Genomic DNA, 23638 nt, shown 5'->3' on the forward strand with positions numbered 1-23638 from the left:
ATTTATGAATGTTGAGAATAAAATTCTTCAAAGCATTTTTCTAGAGTGCATTTCTAAATATGGTTTGAGTCAGTCTGAACTGACTAAAAACATGGAAATGGTTGGGCTTTGAACTTCATAGACAATAACTTCACTAATCTGCCTAAAGAATTTCCTGTAGTGTCTCCACATTATCAAGGGTAGATATTTGGATTTACATTTTTGTGGATTGGAGAGGACAGAACATTTTCTGTTTTTTTGTTTTTTTTTGTTTTTTTCTCGGAAGAGGGAATTGTTTAGGAATGATTCGTCTTTATATTTTTCGTAACAGCTTTATTGAAATATAATTCACGTATTATACAGTTTACCCATTTAAAGTATATAAATTGGTGGTTTTTAGTGTATTCATAGTTATGCAACCATCATCAATTTTAGAATATTTTCATCACTCTGCAAATAAACCATATACCCATTAGCAGTCATCCCTTATTTCCCCCATTCCACACCCCCAACCCCAGCCTTAGGCAATGATTAGTTGACTTTTTGTTTCAATGGATTTACGTAATTGGTACAGTTCATATTAAGGGAACTTTGGGTCTGATTTCTTTCACTTAACATAATGTTTTCAAGGTTTATCCATGTATCAGTACTTTATTCCTTTTCATGGCTGAATAATATTCCATTGTATAGTTATACTACATTTTGTTTATCCATTTGTCAATTGATAGGCATTTGAGTCATTTCCAGTTTTTGGTATTATGATAATATTGCTCCAAACATTCATCTGCATGTTGGTTTGTAGGCATGTTTTTCATTTCTCTTGGGTATATATACCTGGGAGTAGAATTTCTTGGTCGTGTGGTAATTTTATGTTTAACCATTTGAGGAACTGCCACTGTGTTTTCCATCGTGTCTGTACCATTTTGTATTCCCCTGAGCAGTATATGAGGATTCCAAATTCTCTAACATTTTGCCGACACTTGTTATTGTCTGCTTAATTATAGTCATCCTAGTGGTTGCGAAGTGGTATCTCATTGTGGTTTTGATTTGCATTTCCCTGATAGTTAGTGATGTTGACTGTCTTTTCTTATGCTTATCAGCACATCATCTTTGGAGGGTTCATCTATATTTGTGTTTTGTTTGTTTTTTTCTTCAGAGACGGAGTCTTGCTCTGTCTTCCAGGCTAGTGTGCAGTGGTGCCATCTTGGCTCACTGCAACCTGTGTTTCCTGGGTTCAAGCAGTTCTCCTGCCTCAGCCTCCTGAGTAGCTGGGATTACAGGTGTGCGCCCCCACGCCCGGCTAATTTTTGTATTTTTGGTAGAGATGGGGTTTCGCCATGTTGACCAGGCTGGTCTCACACTCCTGACCTCAGGTGATCTGCCTGCCTTGGCCTCCCAAAGTGCTGGGATTACAGGGGTGAGCACCCACGCCCAGCTCATCCATATTTGATCATCAGTTTTGGCAAGGTAAATTAAGTTGCAAAACATGAAACTTTAAAGGAACAAACATAAACATTTGATTGTAGAAATGAGGGAAAAAGAGTGTGTGTGTGGGTATATGGGTGTGTATGTACTTATGTGTATATGTACAGTGGAAGATGCCATAAACAGATTTGTAAAAGTTAAAGGACAGGCTCCCCAGAGAAATAGCCAGTGTGCTCCATCCACATCAAGCCTGAGCGTGAGAGGAGAGTTCTGGATAATCCTGTTACCTGGCTGTGACTTTGGAAGTGGAGACCATGATCTCTGCCTTCTCCCTCATGTCATCTGTCTTAAGGTCACAGATACCTCAGCCACTGCCAGGGTTCCACAAGCCAGTCACCTTTCAGGTGGAGAGGTAGCTTGCTATAGCAGCCAATTTCTTGAGTTTGCACGACAGTGCCACTGGAACAATGGCTCATTCATGTCAGATTTCTAGAGAGTTGGGCAGCACACTTGTGAGAATCTAGCTGTGAACAAGCCATTGCTGTCTTTAGGAGCTTATGTGCCAGGTGGTAAGGTGTACATATGCAAATAAAATGGTAAGATGATTGCAAGTTGTCATGAAGACAAGACAGCATTGTAGGGGTGAGGTGACCCTAGATTAGACAGGTTGGCTGCAGAAGGCTTCTCTGAGGGTGTAACACTTGTTTTGAGAGCTAAAGGATGATAGAGAGGAGCATCATGAGTAGGAGGGAGCCAGGAGCTTTCTGGATAGAGGCAACAGCATGTGTAAAGAGCTTGGGGCACTAGAAGAACTGGAAGATGAATGGTGTGACTGCAGAATGATGAGCGAGAGTCAGGAGGCACAACATGAGGCTGGAGAGGTGGGTAGGGCTGTGCAGGTCTCAGTAAGGAGTTTGATTTTATTCAAAGTGCCAGGGACCATTGGGTATAAATTCTTCGTAAGCTGCATGCGGAAGAGAGATTAAAAGGTTGGCAGAAAGGAATAAAAATGAAACTGGAGGACCAAGCTGGTAAAAATTGCCCCCAAGGGTCTATCAGAATCCTAACTCACTTAGGCTAATAAGATCAGTGGTTACTTATGAACAATACGATTGAAAAGACCTACGGAAAAACACGTGAAATTTGGAGTTTCCCTGTCTCTCATGTTTCCTGTAAGTAATTTGCTAGATACAGAGACTCGATTAGATTTTGATTCAGTATTTTAGGCAAAAATATTTTTTGGGTGGTACTGTGTACTTCCTATTTTGTCACAATGATAGGCATATAATTATATGTTTAGTTCCCCACTTTAATGATGCTAAAATTAATTAGTGGGCTCAGGTGTTATGCCTGATTCCTTCATCATAAACTTCTCCATCAAGTTTCACCAAATCATTTTAACAGTGATTAATAATCATTGGCTAGATACAGTATTTCATTAGAGTTGCAAAATAATAGTTTTCCTACCATTTCTTCTGTATTTATTGGCTAATTTTCTTTGATTAAGCACTTTCCTAAATGGAGTATTCCAAAAAAACTGTATAAGCAGGAAAAGCAGGATAAATGCTTGATTTCACCCCCCCCCCCCGACCCCCAACAGTTTTCAGAACGATAGCTTGGTGCCTTAATACCTCCACAGATAGATGACCAATGGAATTTTTCTTAGTATCATTATTGACTCATTTTTTTTATTGTGGTAGAATATGCATAACACAAAATTTACAGTTTTAACCGTTTTTATATATACATTTTAGTGGCAATAAGTACATCAACAATGTTGTGCAACCATCACCACCATCCATCTCCAGAACTTTTTCAACATCCCAAACTGAAAGTCTTGGCCAGGCATGGTGGCTCACGCCTGTAATCCCAGCACTTTGGGAGGCTGAAGCGGGTGGATCACCTGAGGTCAGAAGTTTGAGACCAGCCTGGCTAACATGGTGAAACCCTGTCTCTGCTAAAAGTACAAAAATTAGCCAGATGTGGTGGCATAAGCCTGTAGTCCCAGCTACTTGGGAGGCTGAGGCATGAGAATTGCTTGAACCCAGGAGGCAGAGGTTACAGTGAACCGAAATTGTGCCACTAGTACTCCAGCCTGGGTGACAGAGCAAGACTCCATCTCAAAAAAAAAAAAAAAAAAAGTCTTGCCTATTAAACAGTAACTCCCCATTTTCCTCTTCTCTCAGCTCCTGGGAACAACCTCTCTTCTACTTTTTGTCCCTAAAAATTTGACTATTTTAGGCACCTCATATATATGGAATCACACAGTATTTGTCCTTTAGTGTCTGGCATCTTAGCAGAGTGTCTCCAAGGTTCATCCATGTTGGAGCATGTTACTAGAATTTCCTTCATTATTATTATTGTTTTTTTATTGACAGGGTCTCTGTCACCCAGGCTGGAGTGCAGTGGTGTGGTCAAGCTCACTGCAGCCTCAAATGCCTGGGTTCAAGTGATCCTCATGCCTCAGCCTCCCAAGTAGCTGGAACTACAAGTGTGCACCATAATGCCGAGCTAATTTTTAAATTTTTTGTAGAGACAGGGTCTCGCTATGTTGCCCAGACTAGTCTCAAACTGGCCTCAAGCGATCTTCCTACCTAAGCCTCCCAAAGTGCTAGGATTACAGGCATGAGCCACTGCTTCCAGCCTTTCTTCTTTTTTAATACTAAATAATAGTCCATTGTATGGATATACCACATTTGTTTATCTGTTCATCTTCCGTGGACATTTGGATTGTTTCCACCTTTTGACTATTATGAATAATGCTTCTGTGAACATGGGTGAAGAAATACCTGTTCACGTCCTTGCTTTCAGTTCTTTTGGGTATATGCACAGAAGTGGAATTGCTGAATCACATGGTAATTCTATGTTTAGTTTTTTAAGGAAGCACCATACTGTTTTACACAGTGGCTGCACTATTTTATATTCCCACTAGCAATACGCAAGGCTTCCAGTTTCTCCATGTCCTTGCCAGCACTTTTTGTTTTGTTTTGTTTTTGAGACAGTGTCTCGCTGTGTGTCCCAGTCTGGAGTTCAGTGGCCCATTGCGATCTCGGCTCACTGCAACCTCTGCTTCCTGGGCTCAGGTGATCCTCCCACCTCAGCTTCTCAAGTAGCTGGGACCATGCCTGGCTATTTTTTTATTTTTTATTTTTAGTAGAGATGAGGTTTCTCCATGTTGTCCAGGCTGGCAATGGCCAACACTTATTTTCTGTGTTTTGTTTATTTTAACATTAGCCATCCTAATAGGGTATGAAGTGGTATCTCACCGTGGTTTTGATTTGCATTTTCCAAGTTATATTATTCCCTAGTTGTACTGTCCGTTCTTGCCTTACTGTAAAGAAATACTTGAGACTGGGTAATTTATAAACCAAAGTGGTTTAATTGGCTGTACAGGAAGTATGGCAGCATCTGCTCCTGGGGAAGCCTTAGGGAGCTTTTATTCATGGCAGAAGGCAAAGCGGAGCAGGCATCTTAAATGGCAGGAGCCAGGACCGAGAGAGAGGAGGGAGGTGCTACCCACTTTTAAACAACCAGGTCTCATGAGAACCCACTCACTATTGAGTACAAAGGGGAAAATCCACCACATGATCCAGTCACCTCCTCCCAGGCTCTACCTCCAACATTGGGAATTACTATTCGCCATGAGATTTGGGTGGGGACACAGATTTAAACTATATCACTAGTGATTAGTGATGTTGAGCATCTTTTCATGTGCTTATTGGCTGTTTGTATATTTCTTGGGACAAAAGTCTATTCAAGTCCTTTGCCCATTTAAAAATTGGATTTTTGTGTTCGAGTTGTAGGAGTTCTTTATATATTCTGGATATTAATTCCTTTTCCCATATGTGATTTATAAATATTTTCGTCTATGGATTGCTTTTTGCTTGTAATGTCCTTTGATGCCTAGAAGTTTTAATTTTGAAGTCCAGTTTACCTGTTTTTTTGTTGCCTGTGCTTTTGGTGTCATATCCAAGAAATTATTGCTAAGTCTGAACTCAGTAATTTTTATATATTTAATGATTTTCACCCCTAAATGGTTATTCTTTTTGATGCTTAAGTTGTCCCATTATTGATCGTTAGTGGAACTTATTTTTCGGGTTTTCTAGGTGCTTTTGACATGAGCCTAGTGGTCTTATATGAGTACCTTGCTTTCTGGCTTTACAAGAAGTCCGGGGCTTATCAGAAAAATTTCTGATCCCAGATCCAGAATCAGCCATTTCTTTAAGTAGTTCTGATTCTTTTTGGTGGGAAATGGTATTAAGGGCATTCATTACAATTAAGATGTAAATTCCAGTAGGTTTTTTTTTTTTTTTAGTGGAACTAGGAAATACATACTTTTTGGAAAGAAAAAGATACACCATGATTTCAGACTGATTTACTTCCAATTCAAATGAAGGATTAAAGGATTTTTTTTTTTTTTTTTTTTTTTGAGACGGAGTCTCGCTCTGTCGCCCAGGCTGGAGTGCAGTGGCGCAATCTCGGCTCACTGCAAGCTCCGCCTCCCGGGTTCACGCCATTCTCCTGCCTCAGCCTCTCCGAGTAGGTGGGACTACAGGCGCCCGCCACCACGCCCGGCTAATTTTTTTGTATTTTTAGTAGAGACGGGGTTTCACCGTGGTCTCGATCTCCTGACCTCGTGATCCGCCCGCCTCGGCCTCCCAAAGTGCTGGGATTACAAGCGTGAGCTACCGCGCCCGGCCCAAGGATTTTTATATCTTTGATTTTATATTTGTCTTTTCTCATTTGTTGACAGTAACACCAGAGAGGTCCAGTCAAAACACGATTTTATTGATTGACCAATTGATGGAGACCACCTCACTCTGTCGCCCAGGCTGGAGTATAGTGGTGCCATGTTGGCTCACTGCAGCCTCCACCACCTGGGCTCAAGTGATCCTTCCACCTCAGCCTCATCAGTAGCTGGGACTACAGGGATGCACTACCATATCTGGATAATTTTGTTTGTTTGTTTGTTTTGAGATGGAGTCTCACTCTGTCACCCAGGCTGGAGTGCAGTGGTGTGATTTCAGCTCACTGCAACCTCTGCCTCCCGGGTTCAAGTGATTTTCCTGCTTCAGCCTTCCTGGTAGCTGGGACTACAGACGCCCGCCACTATGCCCGGCTAATTTTTGTATTTTTAGTAGAGATGTGGTTTTACCATATTGGCCAGGCTGGTCTCAAACCCCTGACTTTGTGATCTGCCTGCCTCTGCCTCCCAAAGCGCTGGGATTACAGTCATGAGCCACTGCGCCTGGCCAGTTTTGTTTGTGTTTTATAGAGATGTGGTCTCACTGTGTTGCCCAGGCTGGTCTTGAACTCTAAAGCATTCCTCCTGCTTTGGCCTCCCAAAGTGATGGGATTACAGATATGAAGCACTATACCTGGCCAAAACACAGTTTTAAACGAAATAATTCTTCTCTGTGTGGCTATGCCACTAATTTGGTAAATAATATCGATTCATTTGTCTTTTGTTTAATTTTTAGGGATATTTTTCTTTTTTATATTTGCTTTTTGCTTATATATTTACATAGTTCTAAAGATAAAACCATAAGTAAGATAGATTGAAAGAAGTCTGGCTTTCCTCCTTGTCTTTGTTCTTCTCCATACGTTGTAGGTAAACATTTTTGTTGGTTTTTGGTTTATTCTCCCATGGCTTATTTTAAAAGCTACAAGCATGCGTGTCTGTGTGTTTTTGTATTCCGTGTACCTTACTTCATTCCCATTTTATTTCTTCCCTTGTTTTTATCTTGGCAATCATATTTCTTATTTCCAATAATTCGTTGTTGATTTCTACTTCCTTTATGATTTGTTTGCTTTTGGTTTTTTTTTTCTCCCCACGAGACGGAGTCTTGCTCTGTTGCCTAGAGCTGGAGTGCAATAGTGCGATCTCGGCTCACTGCAACCTCCGCCTCCTGGGATCAAGCAATTCTCCTGCCTCGGCCTCCTGAGTAGCTGGGATTACAGGCACACGCCACCACACCTGGCTAATTTTTGTATTTTTAATAGAGATGGGGTTTCACCATGTTGGCCAGGCTGGTCTTGAACTCCTGACCTTGTGATCTGCCTACCTTGGCCTCCCAAAGTGCTGGGATTACAGGCGTGAGCCACCATGCCCAGCCCTGCTTTTAAGGATGCACTGTCTTTCCAACTCTGTCTGAGGAATACCAGTCAGAATTTCTTTTCAGGTGTTTTTTTTTTTTTTTTTTTTTGAGACGGAGTCTTGCTCTGTCGCCCAGGCTGGAGTGCAGTGGCGCAATCTCAGCTCACTGCAAGCTCCGCCTCCCGGGTTCACGCCATTCTCCTGCCTCAGCCTCTCCGAGTAGCTGGGACTACAGGCACCCGCCACCACGCCCGGCTAATTTTTTGTATTTTTAGTAGAGACGGGGTTTCATCATGGTCTCGATCTCCTGACCTCGTGATCCGCCCGCCTCGGCCTCCCAAAGTGCTGGGATTACAAGCGTGAGCCACCACGCCCGGCCTTTCAGGTGTTTTTCTGGGACCTAAAATATATATTTCTTCTGAGGTCTGATCACCTTTTCATCTTAGTTGTCCTTTTTTGTCCTTTTGGTTTTCCTTCACTGTCTGGTGATCCTTATCAATGAAGAACTGGGTTGTTCATATAGGTAATTTGCAGGAGTTCCCTCTGTTTTTCAATAGTCCTCTTGCCTTAGTGAGAGTTGGCTGATTGAGTGATCAGGAATGGGAAGTACAGATGAAAACAGGTTGATTAGCCGGTTTCCCACTCCTGATTTCTCTACCTGCTGACTCAAAGCTGGGCATTTATCCAGCTCCTCCAGGAAAAAGGGCGCTGCCTCTCTGTCCTCTTTTGGCCCTGCATGTTGTAAAAAGTGGCCAGCTTTGCTCTGGTCTGTCTTGTAATAGAGTTTCCTCTGCTTTCTCTCCATCCTCTAGAAAATGGCCTGCAGTTAAATAGACTGGCCCTCAGACCTTCTCATTACTGTTTTGCTGAGATTCCCTTGTGAATGTCTTTATTGTTATGTCACTGGGATTTGGGGAGGATGGAGAGGTAAGTGCACTTGCCTGTTTAGCCTGTCGTTTTGAAATGAAGCTCCTTTATGTCATCCCATTTCTGACAGCGGGACTGCTTGCCACTCTCTTTTCTTTATTGGCTTAAGGACTGAAGTGGATCTAAAATTATTCTCTGTATTCACAAATCATAGCTGTCAATCTTTAGTCAGATGGGAAAACTTAATTAATTCAGGGATTAAATTTCTCTTTATAGCTGCATAGTCCATTGTAAGTAGAAGTTAGTTATCACTGAAGTGTATGATGCTTCCTGCACTGCGATTGGTAGATTTCTATTTGGTTCAAGGATTGGGTAACTTTTCAAGACCTTTCCTGTTTGTCAGTGACTTTTTTCCAGAGAAGCAGAAATAACAAGGCCTGCTTCCTTTGCTTGCTTTGTGGGAATGATAATATCATCATCAAACATTTAGTGCTTAATATGTGCCAGACATCATTCTAAGTGCTTTAGATGTATAAACCCATTTAAGTCAATAACAGTGGTTACTATTATCCTTATTTTACAGACGATGAGACAGGCAGAGAGAGGTTAAGGAGCTTGCTCAAGGTCAAGCTGATCCTGACAGCCAAGATCTCACCCTATTAGTCAGGCGCCCAGGGCCATTTCTCTTCTTCGCTTCAATAGTCTTATCTTTCTAAAGGGAAGTGCTTCCAGAGATTTTCTCAGGATGGCTGACCACTTTTCACGTCTTGTCAACCATAGGTACAAGAAAATCCTCTAATACTGAGTCTTCATCTAGTTTCTTTGTTTTTTTTGTTGTTGTTGTTTGAGACGGAGTCTCACTCTGTCGCCCAGGCTGGAGTGCAGTGGCGGGATCTCGGCTCACTGCAAACTCCGCCTCCCAGGTTCATGCCATTCTCCTGCCTCAGCCTCCCGAGTAGCTGGGACTACAGGTGCCCGCCACCATGCCTGGCTAATTTTTGTATTTTTAGTAGAGACGGGGTTTCACCGTGTTAGCCAGGATGGTCTCTATCTCCTGACCTCGTGATCCGCCCGTCTTGGCCTCCCAAAGTGCTGGGATTACAGGCCTGGCCTTTTTTTTTTTTTTTTTTTTTTGAGACAGTCTCAGTCACCCAGGCTAGAGTGCAGTGGTGCAATCTCGGCTTACTGCAACCTCCACCTCCCAAGCTATTCTCCTGCCTCAGCCTCCCAAGTAGCTGAAATTACCGGCGTGTGCTACCACGCTCGGCTAATTTTTGTATTTTTAGTAGAGACAGGGTTTCACCGTGTTGGCCAGGCTGGTCTTGAACTCCTGGCCTCAAGTGATCTGCCCGTCTCAGCCTCCCAAAGTACTGGGATTACAGGCATGAGCCACCATGTCTGGCCTTCGTCTAGTTTCAAGCATGTTCTTTATTGCCTGAAATAGAAATTGCTGATGACTCTAATTGCAGAAATGAATATTTTAAATGATATAATTATGGCTGAATTCAGTTTTAATCTGTGGAGAACCTTTGCAAATTATTATGTTGAAAAGATGTTACTTAAAATGTTCTTTTCTGCTGTGTATTTGATATTTTTAAGTAGCATTAAAACTTAAGAGTACATGACAGATCTCACAAGTCTTGGCTACACTAACTTCTGAGGTCTTTCACAATGCGTATTTATTTCCATGCAGCATGAATAGTGGATTCATAAATGGTGAATGTTTTCCCAGTGGAAATTCTTTTTAAGAAAATATGGAAAAGAAATGTCCTTAAATGGTTTGAACATATTTTAGCCTGTCAGGCAGATAAATATGAGGGTGGAGAAGCATGTGAAAAACTATTAGACAGCATTAAGAAGAATTTTATTAAAATAATGATAATAATAATAATTAGCTGGGCACAGTGGCATATGTCTGTAGTCCCAGCTACTGGGGAGGCTGCAATAGGAGGATCACCTGAGCCCAGGAGGCAGAGGTTACAGTGAGCCGAGATCACGCCACTGCACTCCAGCTTGGGTGACAGAGCCAGACCCAGTCTCAATAAATAAATAAAAACAGAAATAAAATAATAAAATCCAGGTGTTCGTGTGTGTGTGTGTCTGTGTGTGCATTTTCAACATTTTGTTTCAGAAATGTTCAATCATATACAACATCGGAGCAAGTGATGTGATGCACCTCATGTACTCATCACCTAACTTCCAACAGTATTTTGTCAGGGGATATTATGATCACTGCCATGAAGACAAATGCTTAGGTATGTATTACCACCTTCCCTGTACATTGTTTCTTGGCAAAATGTCATTTGAAAATGATAGAACTTGGGCAGTCATGATGGCTCATGGCTGTAATCCCAACACTTTGGGAGGCCGAGGTGGGCAGATCACTTTGAGGTCGGGAGTTTGAGACCAGCCTGGCCAACGTGGTGACACCCTGTCTCTACTAAGAATACAAAAGTTAGCCAGGCGTGGTATCGGGCACCTGTAATGCCAGCTACTCAGGAGGCTGAGGCATGAGAATTGCCTGAACCCAGGAGGCGGAGGTTGCGGTGAGCCGAGATGGCACCACTGCACTCTAGCCTAGGCAACAGAGTGAGACTTCATCTCAAAAAAAAGAAAAAAGAAGATGATAGATCTTGAATGTATTTCAGTTCCATGACCTTTTTTTGTTTGTTTGTTTCATCGTGTTAGCCAGGATGGTCTCAATCTCCTGACCTTGTGATCCGGCCGCCTCGGCCTCCCAAAGTGCTGAGATTACAGGCGTGAGCCACTGTGCCCAGCCAGTTCCATGACATTTAAAAAAAATTCAACACTATCTAGTTTTGATTACAACAAAGATCTGCACAGGAACACACCAGATCTGTTAAGAATTAGCCAAAACCAGTTTTCATGTTTTGAATGTTTTTTCTCTCTGCTTGGGTAGGAACCCCAGGCATGACTGTGATACTTGAGCAGTCTTGTTAGAAGCAATTATGTTACAAACAGAACTTTTCATTGAACTTAACCAGCCCCTTGGTTCTCAGAAAAAGAGCTGTGGCCAGGCACAGTGGCACACGCCTCTAATCCCAGTACCCTGGAAGGCCGAGGCAGGTAGATTGCTTGAGCTTAAGAGCCCGAGACTGGTGAAACCCTGTTTCAAAACAAACAAACAAAACAAAACAAAACAAAAACTTATTTGTCACTTTGGAGGGGAGGTGCCTTTCTGTATTATTATTATTTTTTGAGACGGAGTCTCGCTCTGTTGCCCAGGCTGGAGTACAGTGGCATGATCTCGGCTCACTGCAAGCTCTGCCTCCCGGGTTCATGCCATTCTCCTGCCTCAGTCTCCCGAGTAGCTGGGACTACAGGTGCATCCCACCACACCTGGCTAATTTTTTGTATTTTTAGTAGAGACAGAGTTTCACCGTGTTAGCCAGGATGGTCTCGATCTCCTGACCTCGTGCTCTGTCCACCTTGGCCTCCGAAAGTGCTAGGATTACAGGTGTGAGCCACCACGCCCAGCCAACCTTTCTGTGTTCTTTTTTTTTTTTTTTTGAGATGGAGTCTGGCTCTGTCGCCCAGGCTGGAGTGCAGTGGCGCGATCTCGGCTCACTGCAAGCTCCGCCTCCTGGGATCACGCCATTCTCCTGCCTCAGCCTTCCCAGTAGCTGGGACTACAGGCACCCACTACCACACCTGGCTAATGTTTTGTATTTTTAGTAGGGACGGGGTTTCATTGTGTTAGCCAAGATGGTCTCGATCTCCTGACCTCTTGATCTGCCTGCCTTGGCCTCCCAAAGTGCTGGGATTACAGGCGTGAGCCACCATGCCCGGCCTTTCTGTATTCTTGAATACACAGGAATATTGGTGAGAATCCCTGAGTTGCACTACAGTCGGCATCATCAGGTGTCCTCATTCCTGTGGCTCTCAGCAGATTTTCAGTGGACCCCCAGTTTGGCTCTCAAATTATAGCATACATCAGAATCATCTGGGGAACTTGTTAAAAAAGTGTATTGTCCAAAAAATTAGCCAGGCATGGTGGCGGGTGCCTGTAGTCCCAGCTACTTGGGAGGCTGAGGCAGGAGAATGGCGTGAACCCAGGGGGAGGAGCTTGCAGTGAGCCGAGATTGCGCCACTGCACTCCAGCCTGGGAGACAGAGCAAGACTGTCTCAAAAAAAAAAACAAAACAAAAAACAAAAAACAAAGTGTATTCTCTGCTTCTCTGCCAAAGATTGCTTCGTTAAAATTTGGATTGTATCCCAGTAATCTGTATTTAAATAGTCATTCCAGGAAGGGTGGTATCCTGATTCTAATATCAGGGAAGGAAGTCCTTAAAAGCCATTGTTGGTTTTCACTGACTGCTACTAGGTTTTTTTGTTGTTGTTTGTTTAGAGACGAGATCTCACTATTTTGCCCAGACTGGACTCGAAGTCCTGGGCTCAAGTGACCCTCCTGCTTTGGCCTCCCAAAGTGCTGGGACTGCAGATGGGCACCACTGTGTCCAGCCCTCATCCTAGTTTTACTAAGGTTGGTAGGTGGTGAAAAAAATTGCTAAAAATGTTTTCATCCTTTAACATGCTCAGTGAGTGTTATGACAACCCCACGTAGACTTTTACTGCCTACAGATTTACTGTCACAGAGGTTGTCTTAGTTCAGGCTGCTTTAACAAAGTACTATAGACTGGGTAGCTTATAAACAACAGAAGCTTATTTCTCACAGTTCCAAAGTCTGGAGGTTTAAGATCAGGATGCCAGCACTGTCAGGTTCTCTTGAGAACCCTCTTTCAGGATGCAGACTGCTGACTTACCATATTCTCATATGGCAGAAAGAGAGTGAGCTGGCCTCTTTTTATAAGGGCACTCATCTCATTTATGATAGCTGCACCCTCATGACCTAAATACCTCCCAAAGGTCCTACCTCCAGATACCATCACAATGGGAATTAGATTTCAACATATGCATTTTTGGGGAAACATTCAGACCGTAACACAGGTGCACCCTTAGTCGTGGGCAATTCAGTTCTGATGCTGTGGTCTGATGACCACACCCTGACAACGTAAGTGCATAGTGGGTAGTATGGTTGCAAAGGATCTCGTGTATTTCTCTGTGGTTCCACTAAATTCTTTAGTCCAAGCTTTAGGCCTCCCCTGCTTGGTCACCTGTTGGACCAACACTAGGTGCAGGAAGTGCAGGAAGCTCAGTTTACAAAAAGTCATCTGGTGCTTCCAGCTCTATGTAGCTTCTTCTGAAAGAAAAGGAAGCGTGGGGAGTGCAGAAAGCAGTTAGTTCTTCACCTGAGGCTCCAGTTCCAAAACTGAATGGAAACTTTGGTGTTTGGGATATGTGTTTGACTAAAGTTTCCTTTCATCAATTTCTCAAAGGAAACCGTGACTCTTCCCCCACCATCTTCCACCCCTTCACTTTCCATACATACAAGAAAGAATGATGTCCTGGAGCAACCTCTGGAGAACAACTGTGGGGCCTCCCCATTACAAAACAGCCTCCCCTGTGTGGAATCAGAATTGCTTTTGTCTAGGCAGAACCATACAACACACAGCTGGGCTGTGTGGACAGCTGTGGCCGACTGTAGGGCTTGCCCACTATTCTGTATTTTCCCCTACATTTCTCTACCTCTCTTATAGTGGAATTGGTACCACGCAACCACCTCTGGCCTTCGGTGGTGGCCTTTGACATGCAACCACCTCAAAGCCAAAGGGCTTTGAAGGGAGGTGATGTGTGTCACTTTCAGTGGGAAGTATTAAAGAGCGGGTATGAGTTTTGACTTTCTTTTTCTGTGCTAGGGCAACCATGGGAGACATAAGTTCCAGTAGTGTCCCTGTAAGCTGAAGAAGGGCTGCTAGACCCACAATGAATTTTTGTGAACAAGAAGTAATCTGGGCCCGGGCCCCTTGGCTCATGCCTGTAATCCCAGCACTTTGGGAGGCCAAGGCAGTCGGATCAGTTGAGGCCAGGAGTTCGAGACCAGTTGAGGCCAGGAGTTCGAGACCAGCCTAGCCAACATGGTGAAACCCTGTTTCTACCAAAAATACAAAAATTAGCTGGGCATGGTGGTGTGTGCCTGTGATCTCCCAGCTACTCAGGAGGCTGAGGTAGGAGAATTGCTTGAACCTAGGAGGTGAAGGTTGCAATGAACCAAGATTGCACCACTGCACTGCAGCCTGGGCAACAGAGCAAGACTCCGTCTCAAAAACAAAAAGTAAATCTGATTGGGCATGGTGGCTCATGCCTGTAATCCCAGCACTTTGGAAGGCTGAGGCAGGAATCAGTTGAGGTCAGGAGTTTGAGACCAGCCTGTGCAACATGGTGAAACCCCATCTCTACCAAAAATAAAAATTAGCTGGGCTTGGTGATGCATGCCTGTAGTTCCAGCAACTGTGGAGGCTGAGGCGAGAGAATCACTTGAACTCAGGAGCTCAAGAGCAGCCAGGTTGCAGTGAGCCAGGATCTCACCTCTGCACTCCAGCCTGAGTGACAGAGCAAGATTCCATCTCCAAGGCCAGGCGTGGTGGCTCATGCCTGTAATCCCAGCACTGGGAGGCCGAGGTGGGCGGATCACAAGGTCAGAAGATCGAGACCATCTGGCCAACATTGTGAAATCCCGTCTCCACTAAATATACAAAAATTAGCTGGGCCTGGTGGCACGTGCCTGTTATCCCAGCTACTCGGGAGGCTGAGGCAGGAGAATCGCTTGAACCCAGGAGACAGAGGTTGCAGTGAGCTGAGATCATGGCACTCTACACCAGCCTGGTGACAGAGCTAGACTCTGTCTCAAAAAAAAAAAAAAAAAAAAAAGTAAATCTATATTAGGTTAAGCCATTTATTTCAGGATTTGTTACTGCAGCATAGCTCGATCTGTCTGCCAGTTTGAAGTTCTGAGAGTCAAGATACCTGAGTTTAATTCTGAGGCTACATGTGGTCTAGTGCAAGACCTTTAATGTCCTGAATCCCCTTTTCAATATATAAGTTGAAGGGTTTAAATTAGATGATCATGAAGGGCCTTTTTGGCACTTACATTCACAGATTCTGGATGGCAGCACTCAAATGCAGATGTTCCTTGACTTATGATGGGAGTTATGTCCTGATAAACCTCTCATAAGTTGAAAATATCCTAAGTTGAAAATGTAAGGACCGGGAGCAGTGGCTGATGCCTGTAATTCCAGCGCTTTGGGAGGCTGAGGCAGGAGGATCGCTTGAGCTCAGGAGCTCAAGACCAGCCTGGGAACATGGTGAAACCCAGCTCTATAAAAAAATACAAAAATTAGCTGGGCGTGGTGCTGTGTGCCTGTAGCCCCAGCTACTCAGGAGGCTGAGGTAGGAGGATGGCTTGAGCCCAGGAAGTGGAGCTTGCAGTGAACCAAGATCGCACCACTGCACTCCAGCCTGGGTGACAGAGCCAGACCCTGTCTCAAAAAGAAGAAGAGAAGAAAATGCATTTAATATTCCTAATGTGCCAAACATCATAGCTTAGCCTTGCCTACCTTAAATGTGCTAAGAGCACTTCACTTTAGCCTACAGTTTGGCAAAATCATCTACCACAAAGCCTTTTTTTTTTTTTCTCTCTCTCTGTCTTAGAGGCAGGGTTTTACCCTGTTACCCAGGCTGGAGTACAAGGGCACAATTACAGATCACTGTAACCTCAAACTCTTGGGTTCAAGTGATCCTCCCACCTCAGCTTCTGGAATAGCTGGGACTATAGGTGCACACCACACCTGGCTAATTTGAAAAATTTTTTTGTAGAGGTGGGGTCTTTCTGTGTTGCCCGGGCTGGTCTTGAACTCCTGGCCTCAAATGATCTTTCCAGCTTGGCCTCCCAAAGTGTTGAGATTACCGTTGTAAGCCACCATGCCCAGCTACAAAGTCTATTTTGTGATAAAGTTATAAAGAAATTTGGATCAAAACTCAAAATTTGAAGTATGTTTCTACTGAAAGCATATTCCTTTTTTTTTTGGAGACAGAGTCTCACTCTGTCACTCAGGCTGGAGTGTAGTGGCGTGATCTTGGCTCACTGCAACCTCCGCCCCCCAGGTTCAAGCGATTATCCTGCCTCAGTCTCCCAGGTAGCTGGGATTACAGGTGCCTGCCACAATGCCCGACTAAGTTTTGTATTTTTTAGTAGAGACGAGGTTTCACCATGTTGGCCAGGCTGGTCTCAAACTCCTGACCTCAGGTGATCTACCCACCTCGGCCTCCCAAAGTGCTGGGATCACAGGCGTGAGCCACTGTGCCCAGCCGCATATTGCTTTTTTACCATTGTAAAGTAGCAAAACTGTAAGTCAAGCCATGTAAGTCAGGAACCATGTGTACACTTTTCTGATTGATGTACAAAAAGGAGACTAAATCTGGCACTAAAGCCGTCCCTGGAAAACTTTATTATTATTAGTTTTTGCTATTAAATGAGAAGTTAGTTATGTGAAGAAAGTGACAAAGATCAAGTAATACTTTTTTAAAAATTAGTTTTATTGAGATATAATTCACATAATTAGTTTATTTGGCTCATGGTTCTGGGAAGTCCAAGGTCATGGCACTGGCATCTGGTGAGGGCCTTGGTGCATCACCCCAAGGCGAAAGGTGGAAGGACAGGAGAGCTCAAGAGAGCAAGAGATGGTTGAACTTCTGTAACAGGTTCACTCTCACAATAAACTAAACCACTCCTGTGATAATGCCATTAATCTGTTCAGGAGGATAAGAGCCTTCATGACCTAATCATCTCTTACAAGTCTCACCTCTATACACTATTGCACTGGGGATTAAGTTTCCAATACAAGAACTTTGGATGACATTTCAAGCCATAGCAACCACTATTTAACTTCAGAACATTTTCATCACCCCCCAGAAAAGCTGTACACATTAGCAAGGACTCCTCATTCCATAAATCTTTTTTTTTTTTTTTTTTTTTTTGAGACGGAGTCTCACTGTCTTGCCCAGGCTGGAGTACAGTGGCACCATCTTGGCTCACTGCACCCTCCACCTCCAGGTTCAAGTGATTCTTCTGCCTCAGCCTCGTGAATAGCTGGGATTATAGGCATGTGCCTCCATACCTGGCTAATTTTTTTTGTATTTTTAGTAGAGACGGAGTTTTACCATGTCGGCCAGGCTGGTCTTGAACTCCTGGCCTCAAGTGATCTGCCCCCTCTTGGCCTCCCAAAGTGTTGGGATTACAGGCGTGAGCCACCACACCTAGCCAGATCTACTTTTTTATTTGTGTAGATTACCTATTCTAGACATTTCATATCAGTAGACTCATATAATAGGAGTCTCCTTGTCTGGCTTCTTTCACTTAGCACAGTGTTTTTAAGGTTCATCCATATTGTAGCATTTGTCAGAACCTCGTTCCTTTTTATAGTTGAATAAATAATCCATTGTATGTCTGTGCTACATTTGTTTATTCATTTCTCAGTTGATAAACAATTGGGTCGTTACTACTTTTGACTGTTACGAATAATGCTATGAACATTTGTGTGCAGGTTTTTGTTGGGACATATTTCTTCATTTCTCTCGGGTATATTCATAGGAATGAAATTGCTGGGTCATGTGATAACACTATATTTAGCATTTTGAGGACCTGCCAAACTGTTCCACAGTGGCTATCCCATTTTACTTTCTTTTTTGTTTTTTTTTTGAGACAGCGTCTCACTCTGTTACCCAGGCTGGAGCACAGTGGCACGATTTTGGCTCATTGCAACCTCTGCCTCCTGAGTTCAAGCAATTCTCCTGCCTCAGCCTCCTGAATAGTTAGGATTACAGACATATGCCACCACACCCAGCTAATTTTTTTTTTTTTTTTTTTGAGACGGAGTCTTGTTCCATCGCCCAGGGTGGAATGCAGTGGCGTGATCTCGGCTCACTGCAAAGCTCTCCCGAGTTCACGCCATTCTCCTGCCTCAGCCTCCCAAGTCACCCAGCTAATTTTTGTATTTTTTAGTAGAAACAGGGTTTTGCCATGTTGCCAGGCTGGCCTCTGACCCCTGACCTCAAATGATCCTCCCGTCTCTGCCTCCCAAAGTGCTGGGATTACAGTCATGAGCTACTGAATTCGGCCCATTTTACAATCCTATATGCAATGTATGAGTGTTTTGATGTTTCCACATCTTCATCAATACTTATTACTGTCTGTCTTTTTTACTGAAGTAATCAGTTTTGATAAAGCAGCCATATGGCAAACTAAACAGTGAAGAGATTTTTACATGCATATTAGCTTAAGTTGCTCTCTAAACAGTTGTAGTGTGTAGTGGCATATTTATAAAAATTTGCACTGTGAGCTTAGCACTAAAATAAAAAGTTAATGACTAATAACATAATTCTTCAACTTGTTTAGCTTTCAGAAAATTTTTCATTTCAAAAATGAAGCACTCTTGAAGAGAAAAAAAGGAGTAAATAAAAAATGAGTTGTTTGATCCTCTCTCTCTTGATTCACCAGATGTAACTGTTCTCTTGGAGCATTTTTTTTTTTTAAAAGACAGATTCTCTGTTGCCCAGGCTGGAGTGCAGTGGTGTGATCATGGTTCACTGCAGCCTCAACTTTTCAGGCTCAAGTGATCCTCCCACCTTAGCCTCCTGAGTAGCTGGGACCACAGTGCACACCATCATGCCCGGTTAATTTTTGTATGTTTTTGTAGAGACAGGTTTCGCCATGTTGCCCAGGCTGGTTGAACTTTTGGGCTCAAGCGATCTGCCTGCTTTGGCCTCCCAAAGTGCTAGGATTACATGTATGAACCACTTTGCCCGACCTCTTGAAGCATAAACATATATATATATATATACACACACACACACACACGCACACACGCACATATACATACACACACACACAGATACATATATTTCTTTTTTTGAGACGGAGCCTTACTGTGCCACCCAGACTGGAGTGCAGTGGTGCAGTCTCAGCTCACTGCAACCTCCGCCTCCCAGGTTGGAGTGATTCTGCCTCAGCCTCCCGAGTAGCTGGGATTGTAGGCACGCGTCACCACACCTGGCTTATTTTTGTATTTTTTAGTAGAGATGGGGTTTCCTTCTGTTGGCCAGGCTGGTCTTGAACTCCTGACCTCAGGTGATCCATCTGCCTCAGCCTCCCAAAGTGCTGGGATTACAGGTGTGAGCCACTGTGCCCGGCTGCATAAACTTATCTTTATAAATTATATGCTTCTAAATTACCAGGTGGACTGTGCCTTACATGTATAGGCTTGAGTAGGCTGAGCATGGTGGCTCACACCTATAATCCCAACACTTTTAGACGCCAGGGTAGGAAGATGGCTTGGGGTCAGGAATTCAAGGCCAGCGTGGACAACATAGTGAGACCCTGTCTCTACAAAAAAAAAAAAGAAAATTAGGTGAGCATGGTGGTGCACACCTGAGGTCCTGGCCCCTGGGGAGGCTGAAGGTGGAGGATTGCTTGAGCCCAGAAGGTCAAGGCTGCAATGAGCCATGATTGTATGACTATACTCCAGTTTGGGTGACAGAGAGAGACCCCATCTCTAAAAACAAAAAAAGTAAGTGAAGTAAAATAAAAAATCATTGCTATCTTTTATTAATATTCTATGTTTTGGGAGACATTATTCTTATATTTTCCTTACATTTTTAAAATGTGGTTTCTTTTAGTTCTTTGAACATACTTAAATTAGCTGACTTAAACTCTGTCTGTTAAGTCCAATATCTGGGCTTCCCTTGGGAAGAGTTTTCTATTGTTGTTTTTTCCCTTTATATGGGCTGTATTTTTTTGTTTCTTTGCATAGCTTCCAATTTTTTGTTGAAAACTGGACATTTTAGGCCGGGCGCGGTGGCTCACGCTTGTAATCCCAGCACTTTGGGAGGCCGAGGCGGGCGGATCACGAGGTCAGGAGATCGAGACCACGGTGAAACCCCGTCTCTACCAAAAATACAAAAAATTAGCCGGGCGTGGTGGCGGGCGCCTGTAGTCCCAGCTACTCGGAGAGGCTGAGGCAGGAGAATGGCGTGAACCCGGGAGGCGGAGCTTGCAGTGAGCCGAGATCGCGCCACTGCACTCCAGCCTGGGCGACAGAGCAAGACTCCGTCTCAAAAAAAAAAAAAAAAAAAAAAAGAAAACTGGACATTTTATTTTATTATTATTTTCAGACAGAGTCTCACTCTGTCGCCCAGGCTGGAGTACAGTCGTGTGATCCAAGCAATTCTTGTGCCTCAACTGCCTGAGTAGCTGGGACTATGGGCGGGCAACAACACACCTGGCTAATTTTTTTTGTATCCTTAGTAGAGACAGGGTTTCACTATGTTGGCCAGGCTGGTCTTGAACTCCTGACCTCAGGTGATTTGCCCATCTTAGCCTCCCAAAGCACTGGGATTACAGGCTTGAGCCACTGTGGCCAGCCAACTGGACATTTTTAATGATATAATATGACAGCTCTGAAAATCAGATTCTCCTCCCTCTCCAGATGAGCTCTAAGTCAGGTAAAATACAGAGATATTTGCAAATGGGGTATTTTGGGGAACCACCAGACAGGTTAAATAATGCCCATTTCCTGGGAATGGTACTTTGAAGGAGCTGTAGCCCAGTTCTGCTTCCTCTGGTAACTGCCAGTCTTCTGGTCTTCAATGTGGATGCAGCTGGTAGTTTTCAAAGCTGTTATGGAGCTGGAGAGCTAGGAATGGGACTCAGTCAAGTTAAAATGCTACAAAACTCACTGTTCTTACCAGGATCCAGCTATTTATCTTTGATAAATTATCCCCAGTTTGCTAAAAGCCTATTTCCAGAGTTCTGAAAAAGGTGATTCTGATTATTTTGCCAATTTTTCATTGTTTTTATGTAGTAGAGAATTTTGGTCAGGGGAAGTCCTTATTCTGCCATTTTTGATGATACTCTTTCCCTCCCCTTTCTTTTTAGGCTTTTATTTTCATGAATCTTGTATCTCTTGGTGTTTTGTTTTGTTTTGTTTTCTTTTTCTTTTTCTTTTTTTTTTTTTTTTTTTTTTGAGACAGGGTCTTGTTTTGTCACCCAGGCTAGAGTGCAGTGGTGTAATCATGGCCCACTGCAGCTTCTAACTCCTGGCCTCAAGCGATCCTCTTGTCTCAGCCCTTCAAAGTGCTGGGATTACAGGCTTGAGCCACTACACCCAGCCTAATTTTTGTATATGATGTGAGGTCGGGATTCATTCTTTTTCATGTGGCTATTTAGTTGTCCCATCACCATTTATTGAAGAGACTGTTCTTTCCCCATTGGATGTTTTTGGCATCCTGGTCTAAAATCAGTTGACTGTAGATGTATGGGTTTATTTCTGGACTTCTAATTCTACTCCATTGATGTATACATCTTTCCTTATGCCAGTATTTCACTGTTTTGGTTACTATAGCTTTATAGTAGATTTTGAAATTAGGAAATATTACTTTTACAACATTTTTTCTTTCAGTATTTGTTTTGGTCATCCTGGATCCCTCGCTTTTTTTTTTTTTTTCTTGCCTCAGGTTTATTTGTACAAATAGCACAGGAGGATCCCCGCCCCATGCAGACGGCAGCCCGAGGGGGTCGCACCAGTCCTTCTGTTCTCACATTGGTAGAGATATCTACTCTGAAGCCTCTGTAGGTGCCTGGGCACCTTTGGGAGCCTGAGCTGAAACTGAAGCTGGAGATGCAGCCTGGGCGCTGGTTTGATCCTTGGCCTTGGCCTTTGGCGAGCACAGCCTGAGTCCCTTGGCAATGCAGGCACGAGCACACTTCCCAAGCTTGGGGTGGGCAATGTAGGCAAGTCGATCGAGCTTGTGGGTGACACCTTTTGGGATCTTGGGCTTAACCTCCTTGGGCTTTATGAGGGCCTTGATAGCCTTGGCACATGCACTCATGGCCTTGGCATTGTTGGCCTGCATCTTCTTTAGGCCCTTCTTGTTGTGCTTCTTGGCAAAGTGCATATTCCTCAAGAACCTGGGGTCCACCCACTTAAGAGATTCGTATCTTTGTGATCGGGGTTTCTTGATAGCATTTCTGTGCCATTTTCGGGACTGGTTGTGTGTGGTATGGTTCTTGGACTTGGCCCTGTCTGTACCTTAAGCCACAGCTCCCGAAGCACCTAGAACTGGAACCCTCACATTTTTATATGAATTTTAGGGCTTTGTTTTATTTTTAGGGACAGAGTCTTGCAATGTTGCCTAGGCTGCTCTTAGACTCCTGGGCTCAAGTGAGGCTCTCACCTTGGCCACTCTAAGTAGCTAGGACAGCAGGCATGCACTACCACTCCTGGCTTCCAAATGAATTTTGGTGTCAGCTTGCCCATTTCTGTAGAAAAGGTAATTCAAATTTTGAGGCCGGCACGGTGGCTCACGCCTGTAATTCCAGCACTTTGGGAGGCCGAGGTGGGTGGATCACTTGAGGCCAGGAGTTTGAGACCAGCCTGGCAGCCTGATCTCTACTAAAAATACAAAAAATTAGCCAGGCACTGTGGCGCGTGCCTGTAATCCCAGCTGCTTGGGAGGCTGAGGCAGGAGAATCACTTGAACTCTGGAGGTGGAGGTTGCAGTGAGCTGAGATTGTGCCACTGCACTCCAGACTGGGTGACAGAGCACAACTCTGTTTCAAAAAAAAAACTTTTGATAAAGATTGTGTTGAATCTGTAGATGAATTTGGTGAAATAGTATAACTTCAAGCATTGTAAGTTTCATTTAGAGAAAGTTTGGAAGTATGTAAAGTGAAAAAGAGTTTAATGTTTGTGGTTTTTTAATTAGGTAAGCATATAGGTCTCACTTGGTCTTCTAGATCTGTCAAAGGAATGGGGGCAGGCTCTCCTAGAGCCAGAGGCAGCCGCGGTAGAGGAACCAGGAAGCTGGTGCACCACTGAACAAAGATGGAGTGCTTCTCAGGGCTGCATAAGACACTCACTGTGGCCAACTCAGGTGAAGGTTTTCCTTCAGAGGCCACAGAGTCTCCACGGGAACAGCCTCCCCCGCTTCAGCATTCCTGTAGAGTGCTTCTGTTGTACATCAGAATCTGTAAATTGTGGAGCACTTGGGTGGGGATAGATGTGATTGCCTTATTTGTCATGAATTTGAAAAAAAAACATTTGGGAATACATTTTTTACAAGTAGCCATTTGATATTTGTTTCCTGAAAAGTTTATGAGATTTTTTTAAAGAGCTCAAATTTTGTTGAACATAGAGCCATAAATAGTGGTTGTTTTATTGACTTTATATGTTATGTGCTTGTATCCACAGTGTTCTTCTCATCTCTTGCCTTTGTAACCTACCTAATACATGTGTTGCCAACACAATCATAGAAATACAAAGGAATTATGGTAATTGGACATAAGTGATGAAGTGT

The 23638-nt window shown here is 43.6% G+C and overlaps 2 protein-coding genes across 9 annotated transcripts in view; one reads left to right on the plus strand and one right to left on the minus strand.

The window, feature by feature from the left end:
• GARRE1 (granule associated Rac and RHOG effector 1) overlaps positions 1 to 23638 on the plus strand; it is a 100971-nt gene that overhangs the window by 19387 nt on the left and 57946 nt on the right. For 2 of the 8 annotated variants that reach the window (XM_032170413.1, XM_058425545.1), the window contains exons 2-3: positions 8314 to 8428; positions 10500 to 10623. The exons of 1 other annotated variant lie outside the window; for it this stretch is intronic. The gene's annotated coding sequence lies outside the window, so the exon portion shown is untranslated. Of the gene's footprint in view, positions 1 to 8313; positions 8429 to 10129; positions 10624 to 23103; positions 23216 to 23532; positions 23637 to 23638 lie in introns of those variants that run through there. 5 more of the 8 variants (XM_032170418.2, XM_032170415.1, XM_058425543.1 and 2 more) reach the window with 5 other exon arrangements.
• Positions 21896 to 22599, minus strand: LOC116478872 (large ribosomal subunit protein eL29-like). The gene is made up of 2 exons (XM_058425774.1): positions 22596 to 22599; positions 21896 to 22371 (listed from the first exon to the last, which is right to left on the minus strand). Exons 1-2 carry the CDS (start codon positions 22597 to 22599, stop codon positions 21896 to 21898), a joined length of 480 nt encoding a protein of 159 aa, XP_058281757.1.

The sequence above is a fragment of the Hylobates moloch genome, unplaced genomic scaffold (genome assembly GCF_009828535.3).
Source record: "Hylobates moloch isolate HMO894 unplaced genomic scaffold, HMol_V3 SCAFFOLD_12, whole genome shotgun sequence".
In the NCBI taxonomy this organism is placed as follows: Eukaryota; Metazoa; Chordata; class Mammalia; order Primates; family Hylobatidae; genus Hylobates; species Hylobates moloch.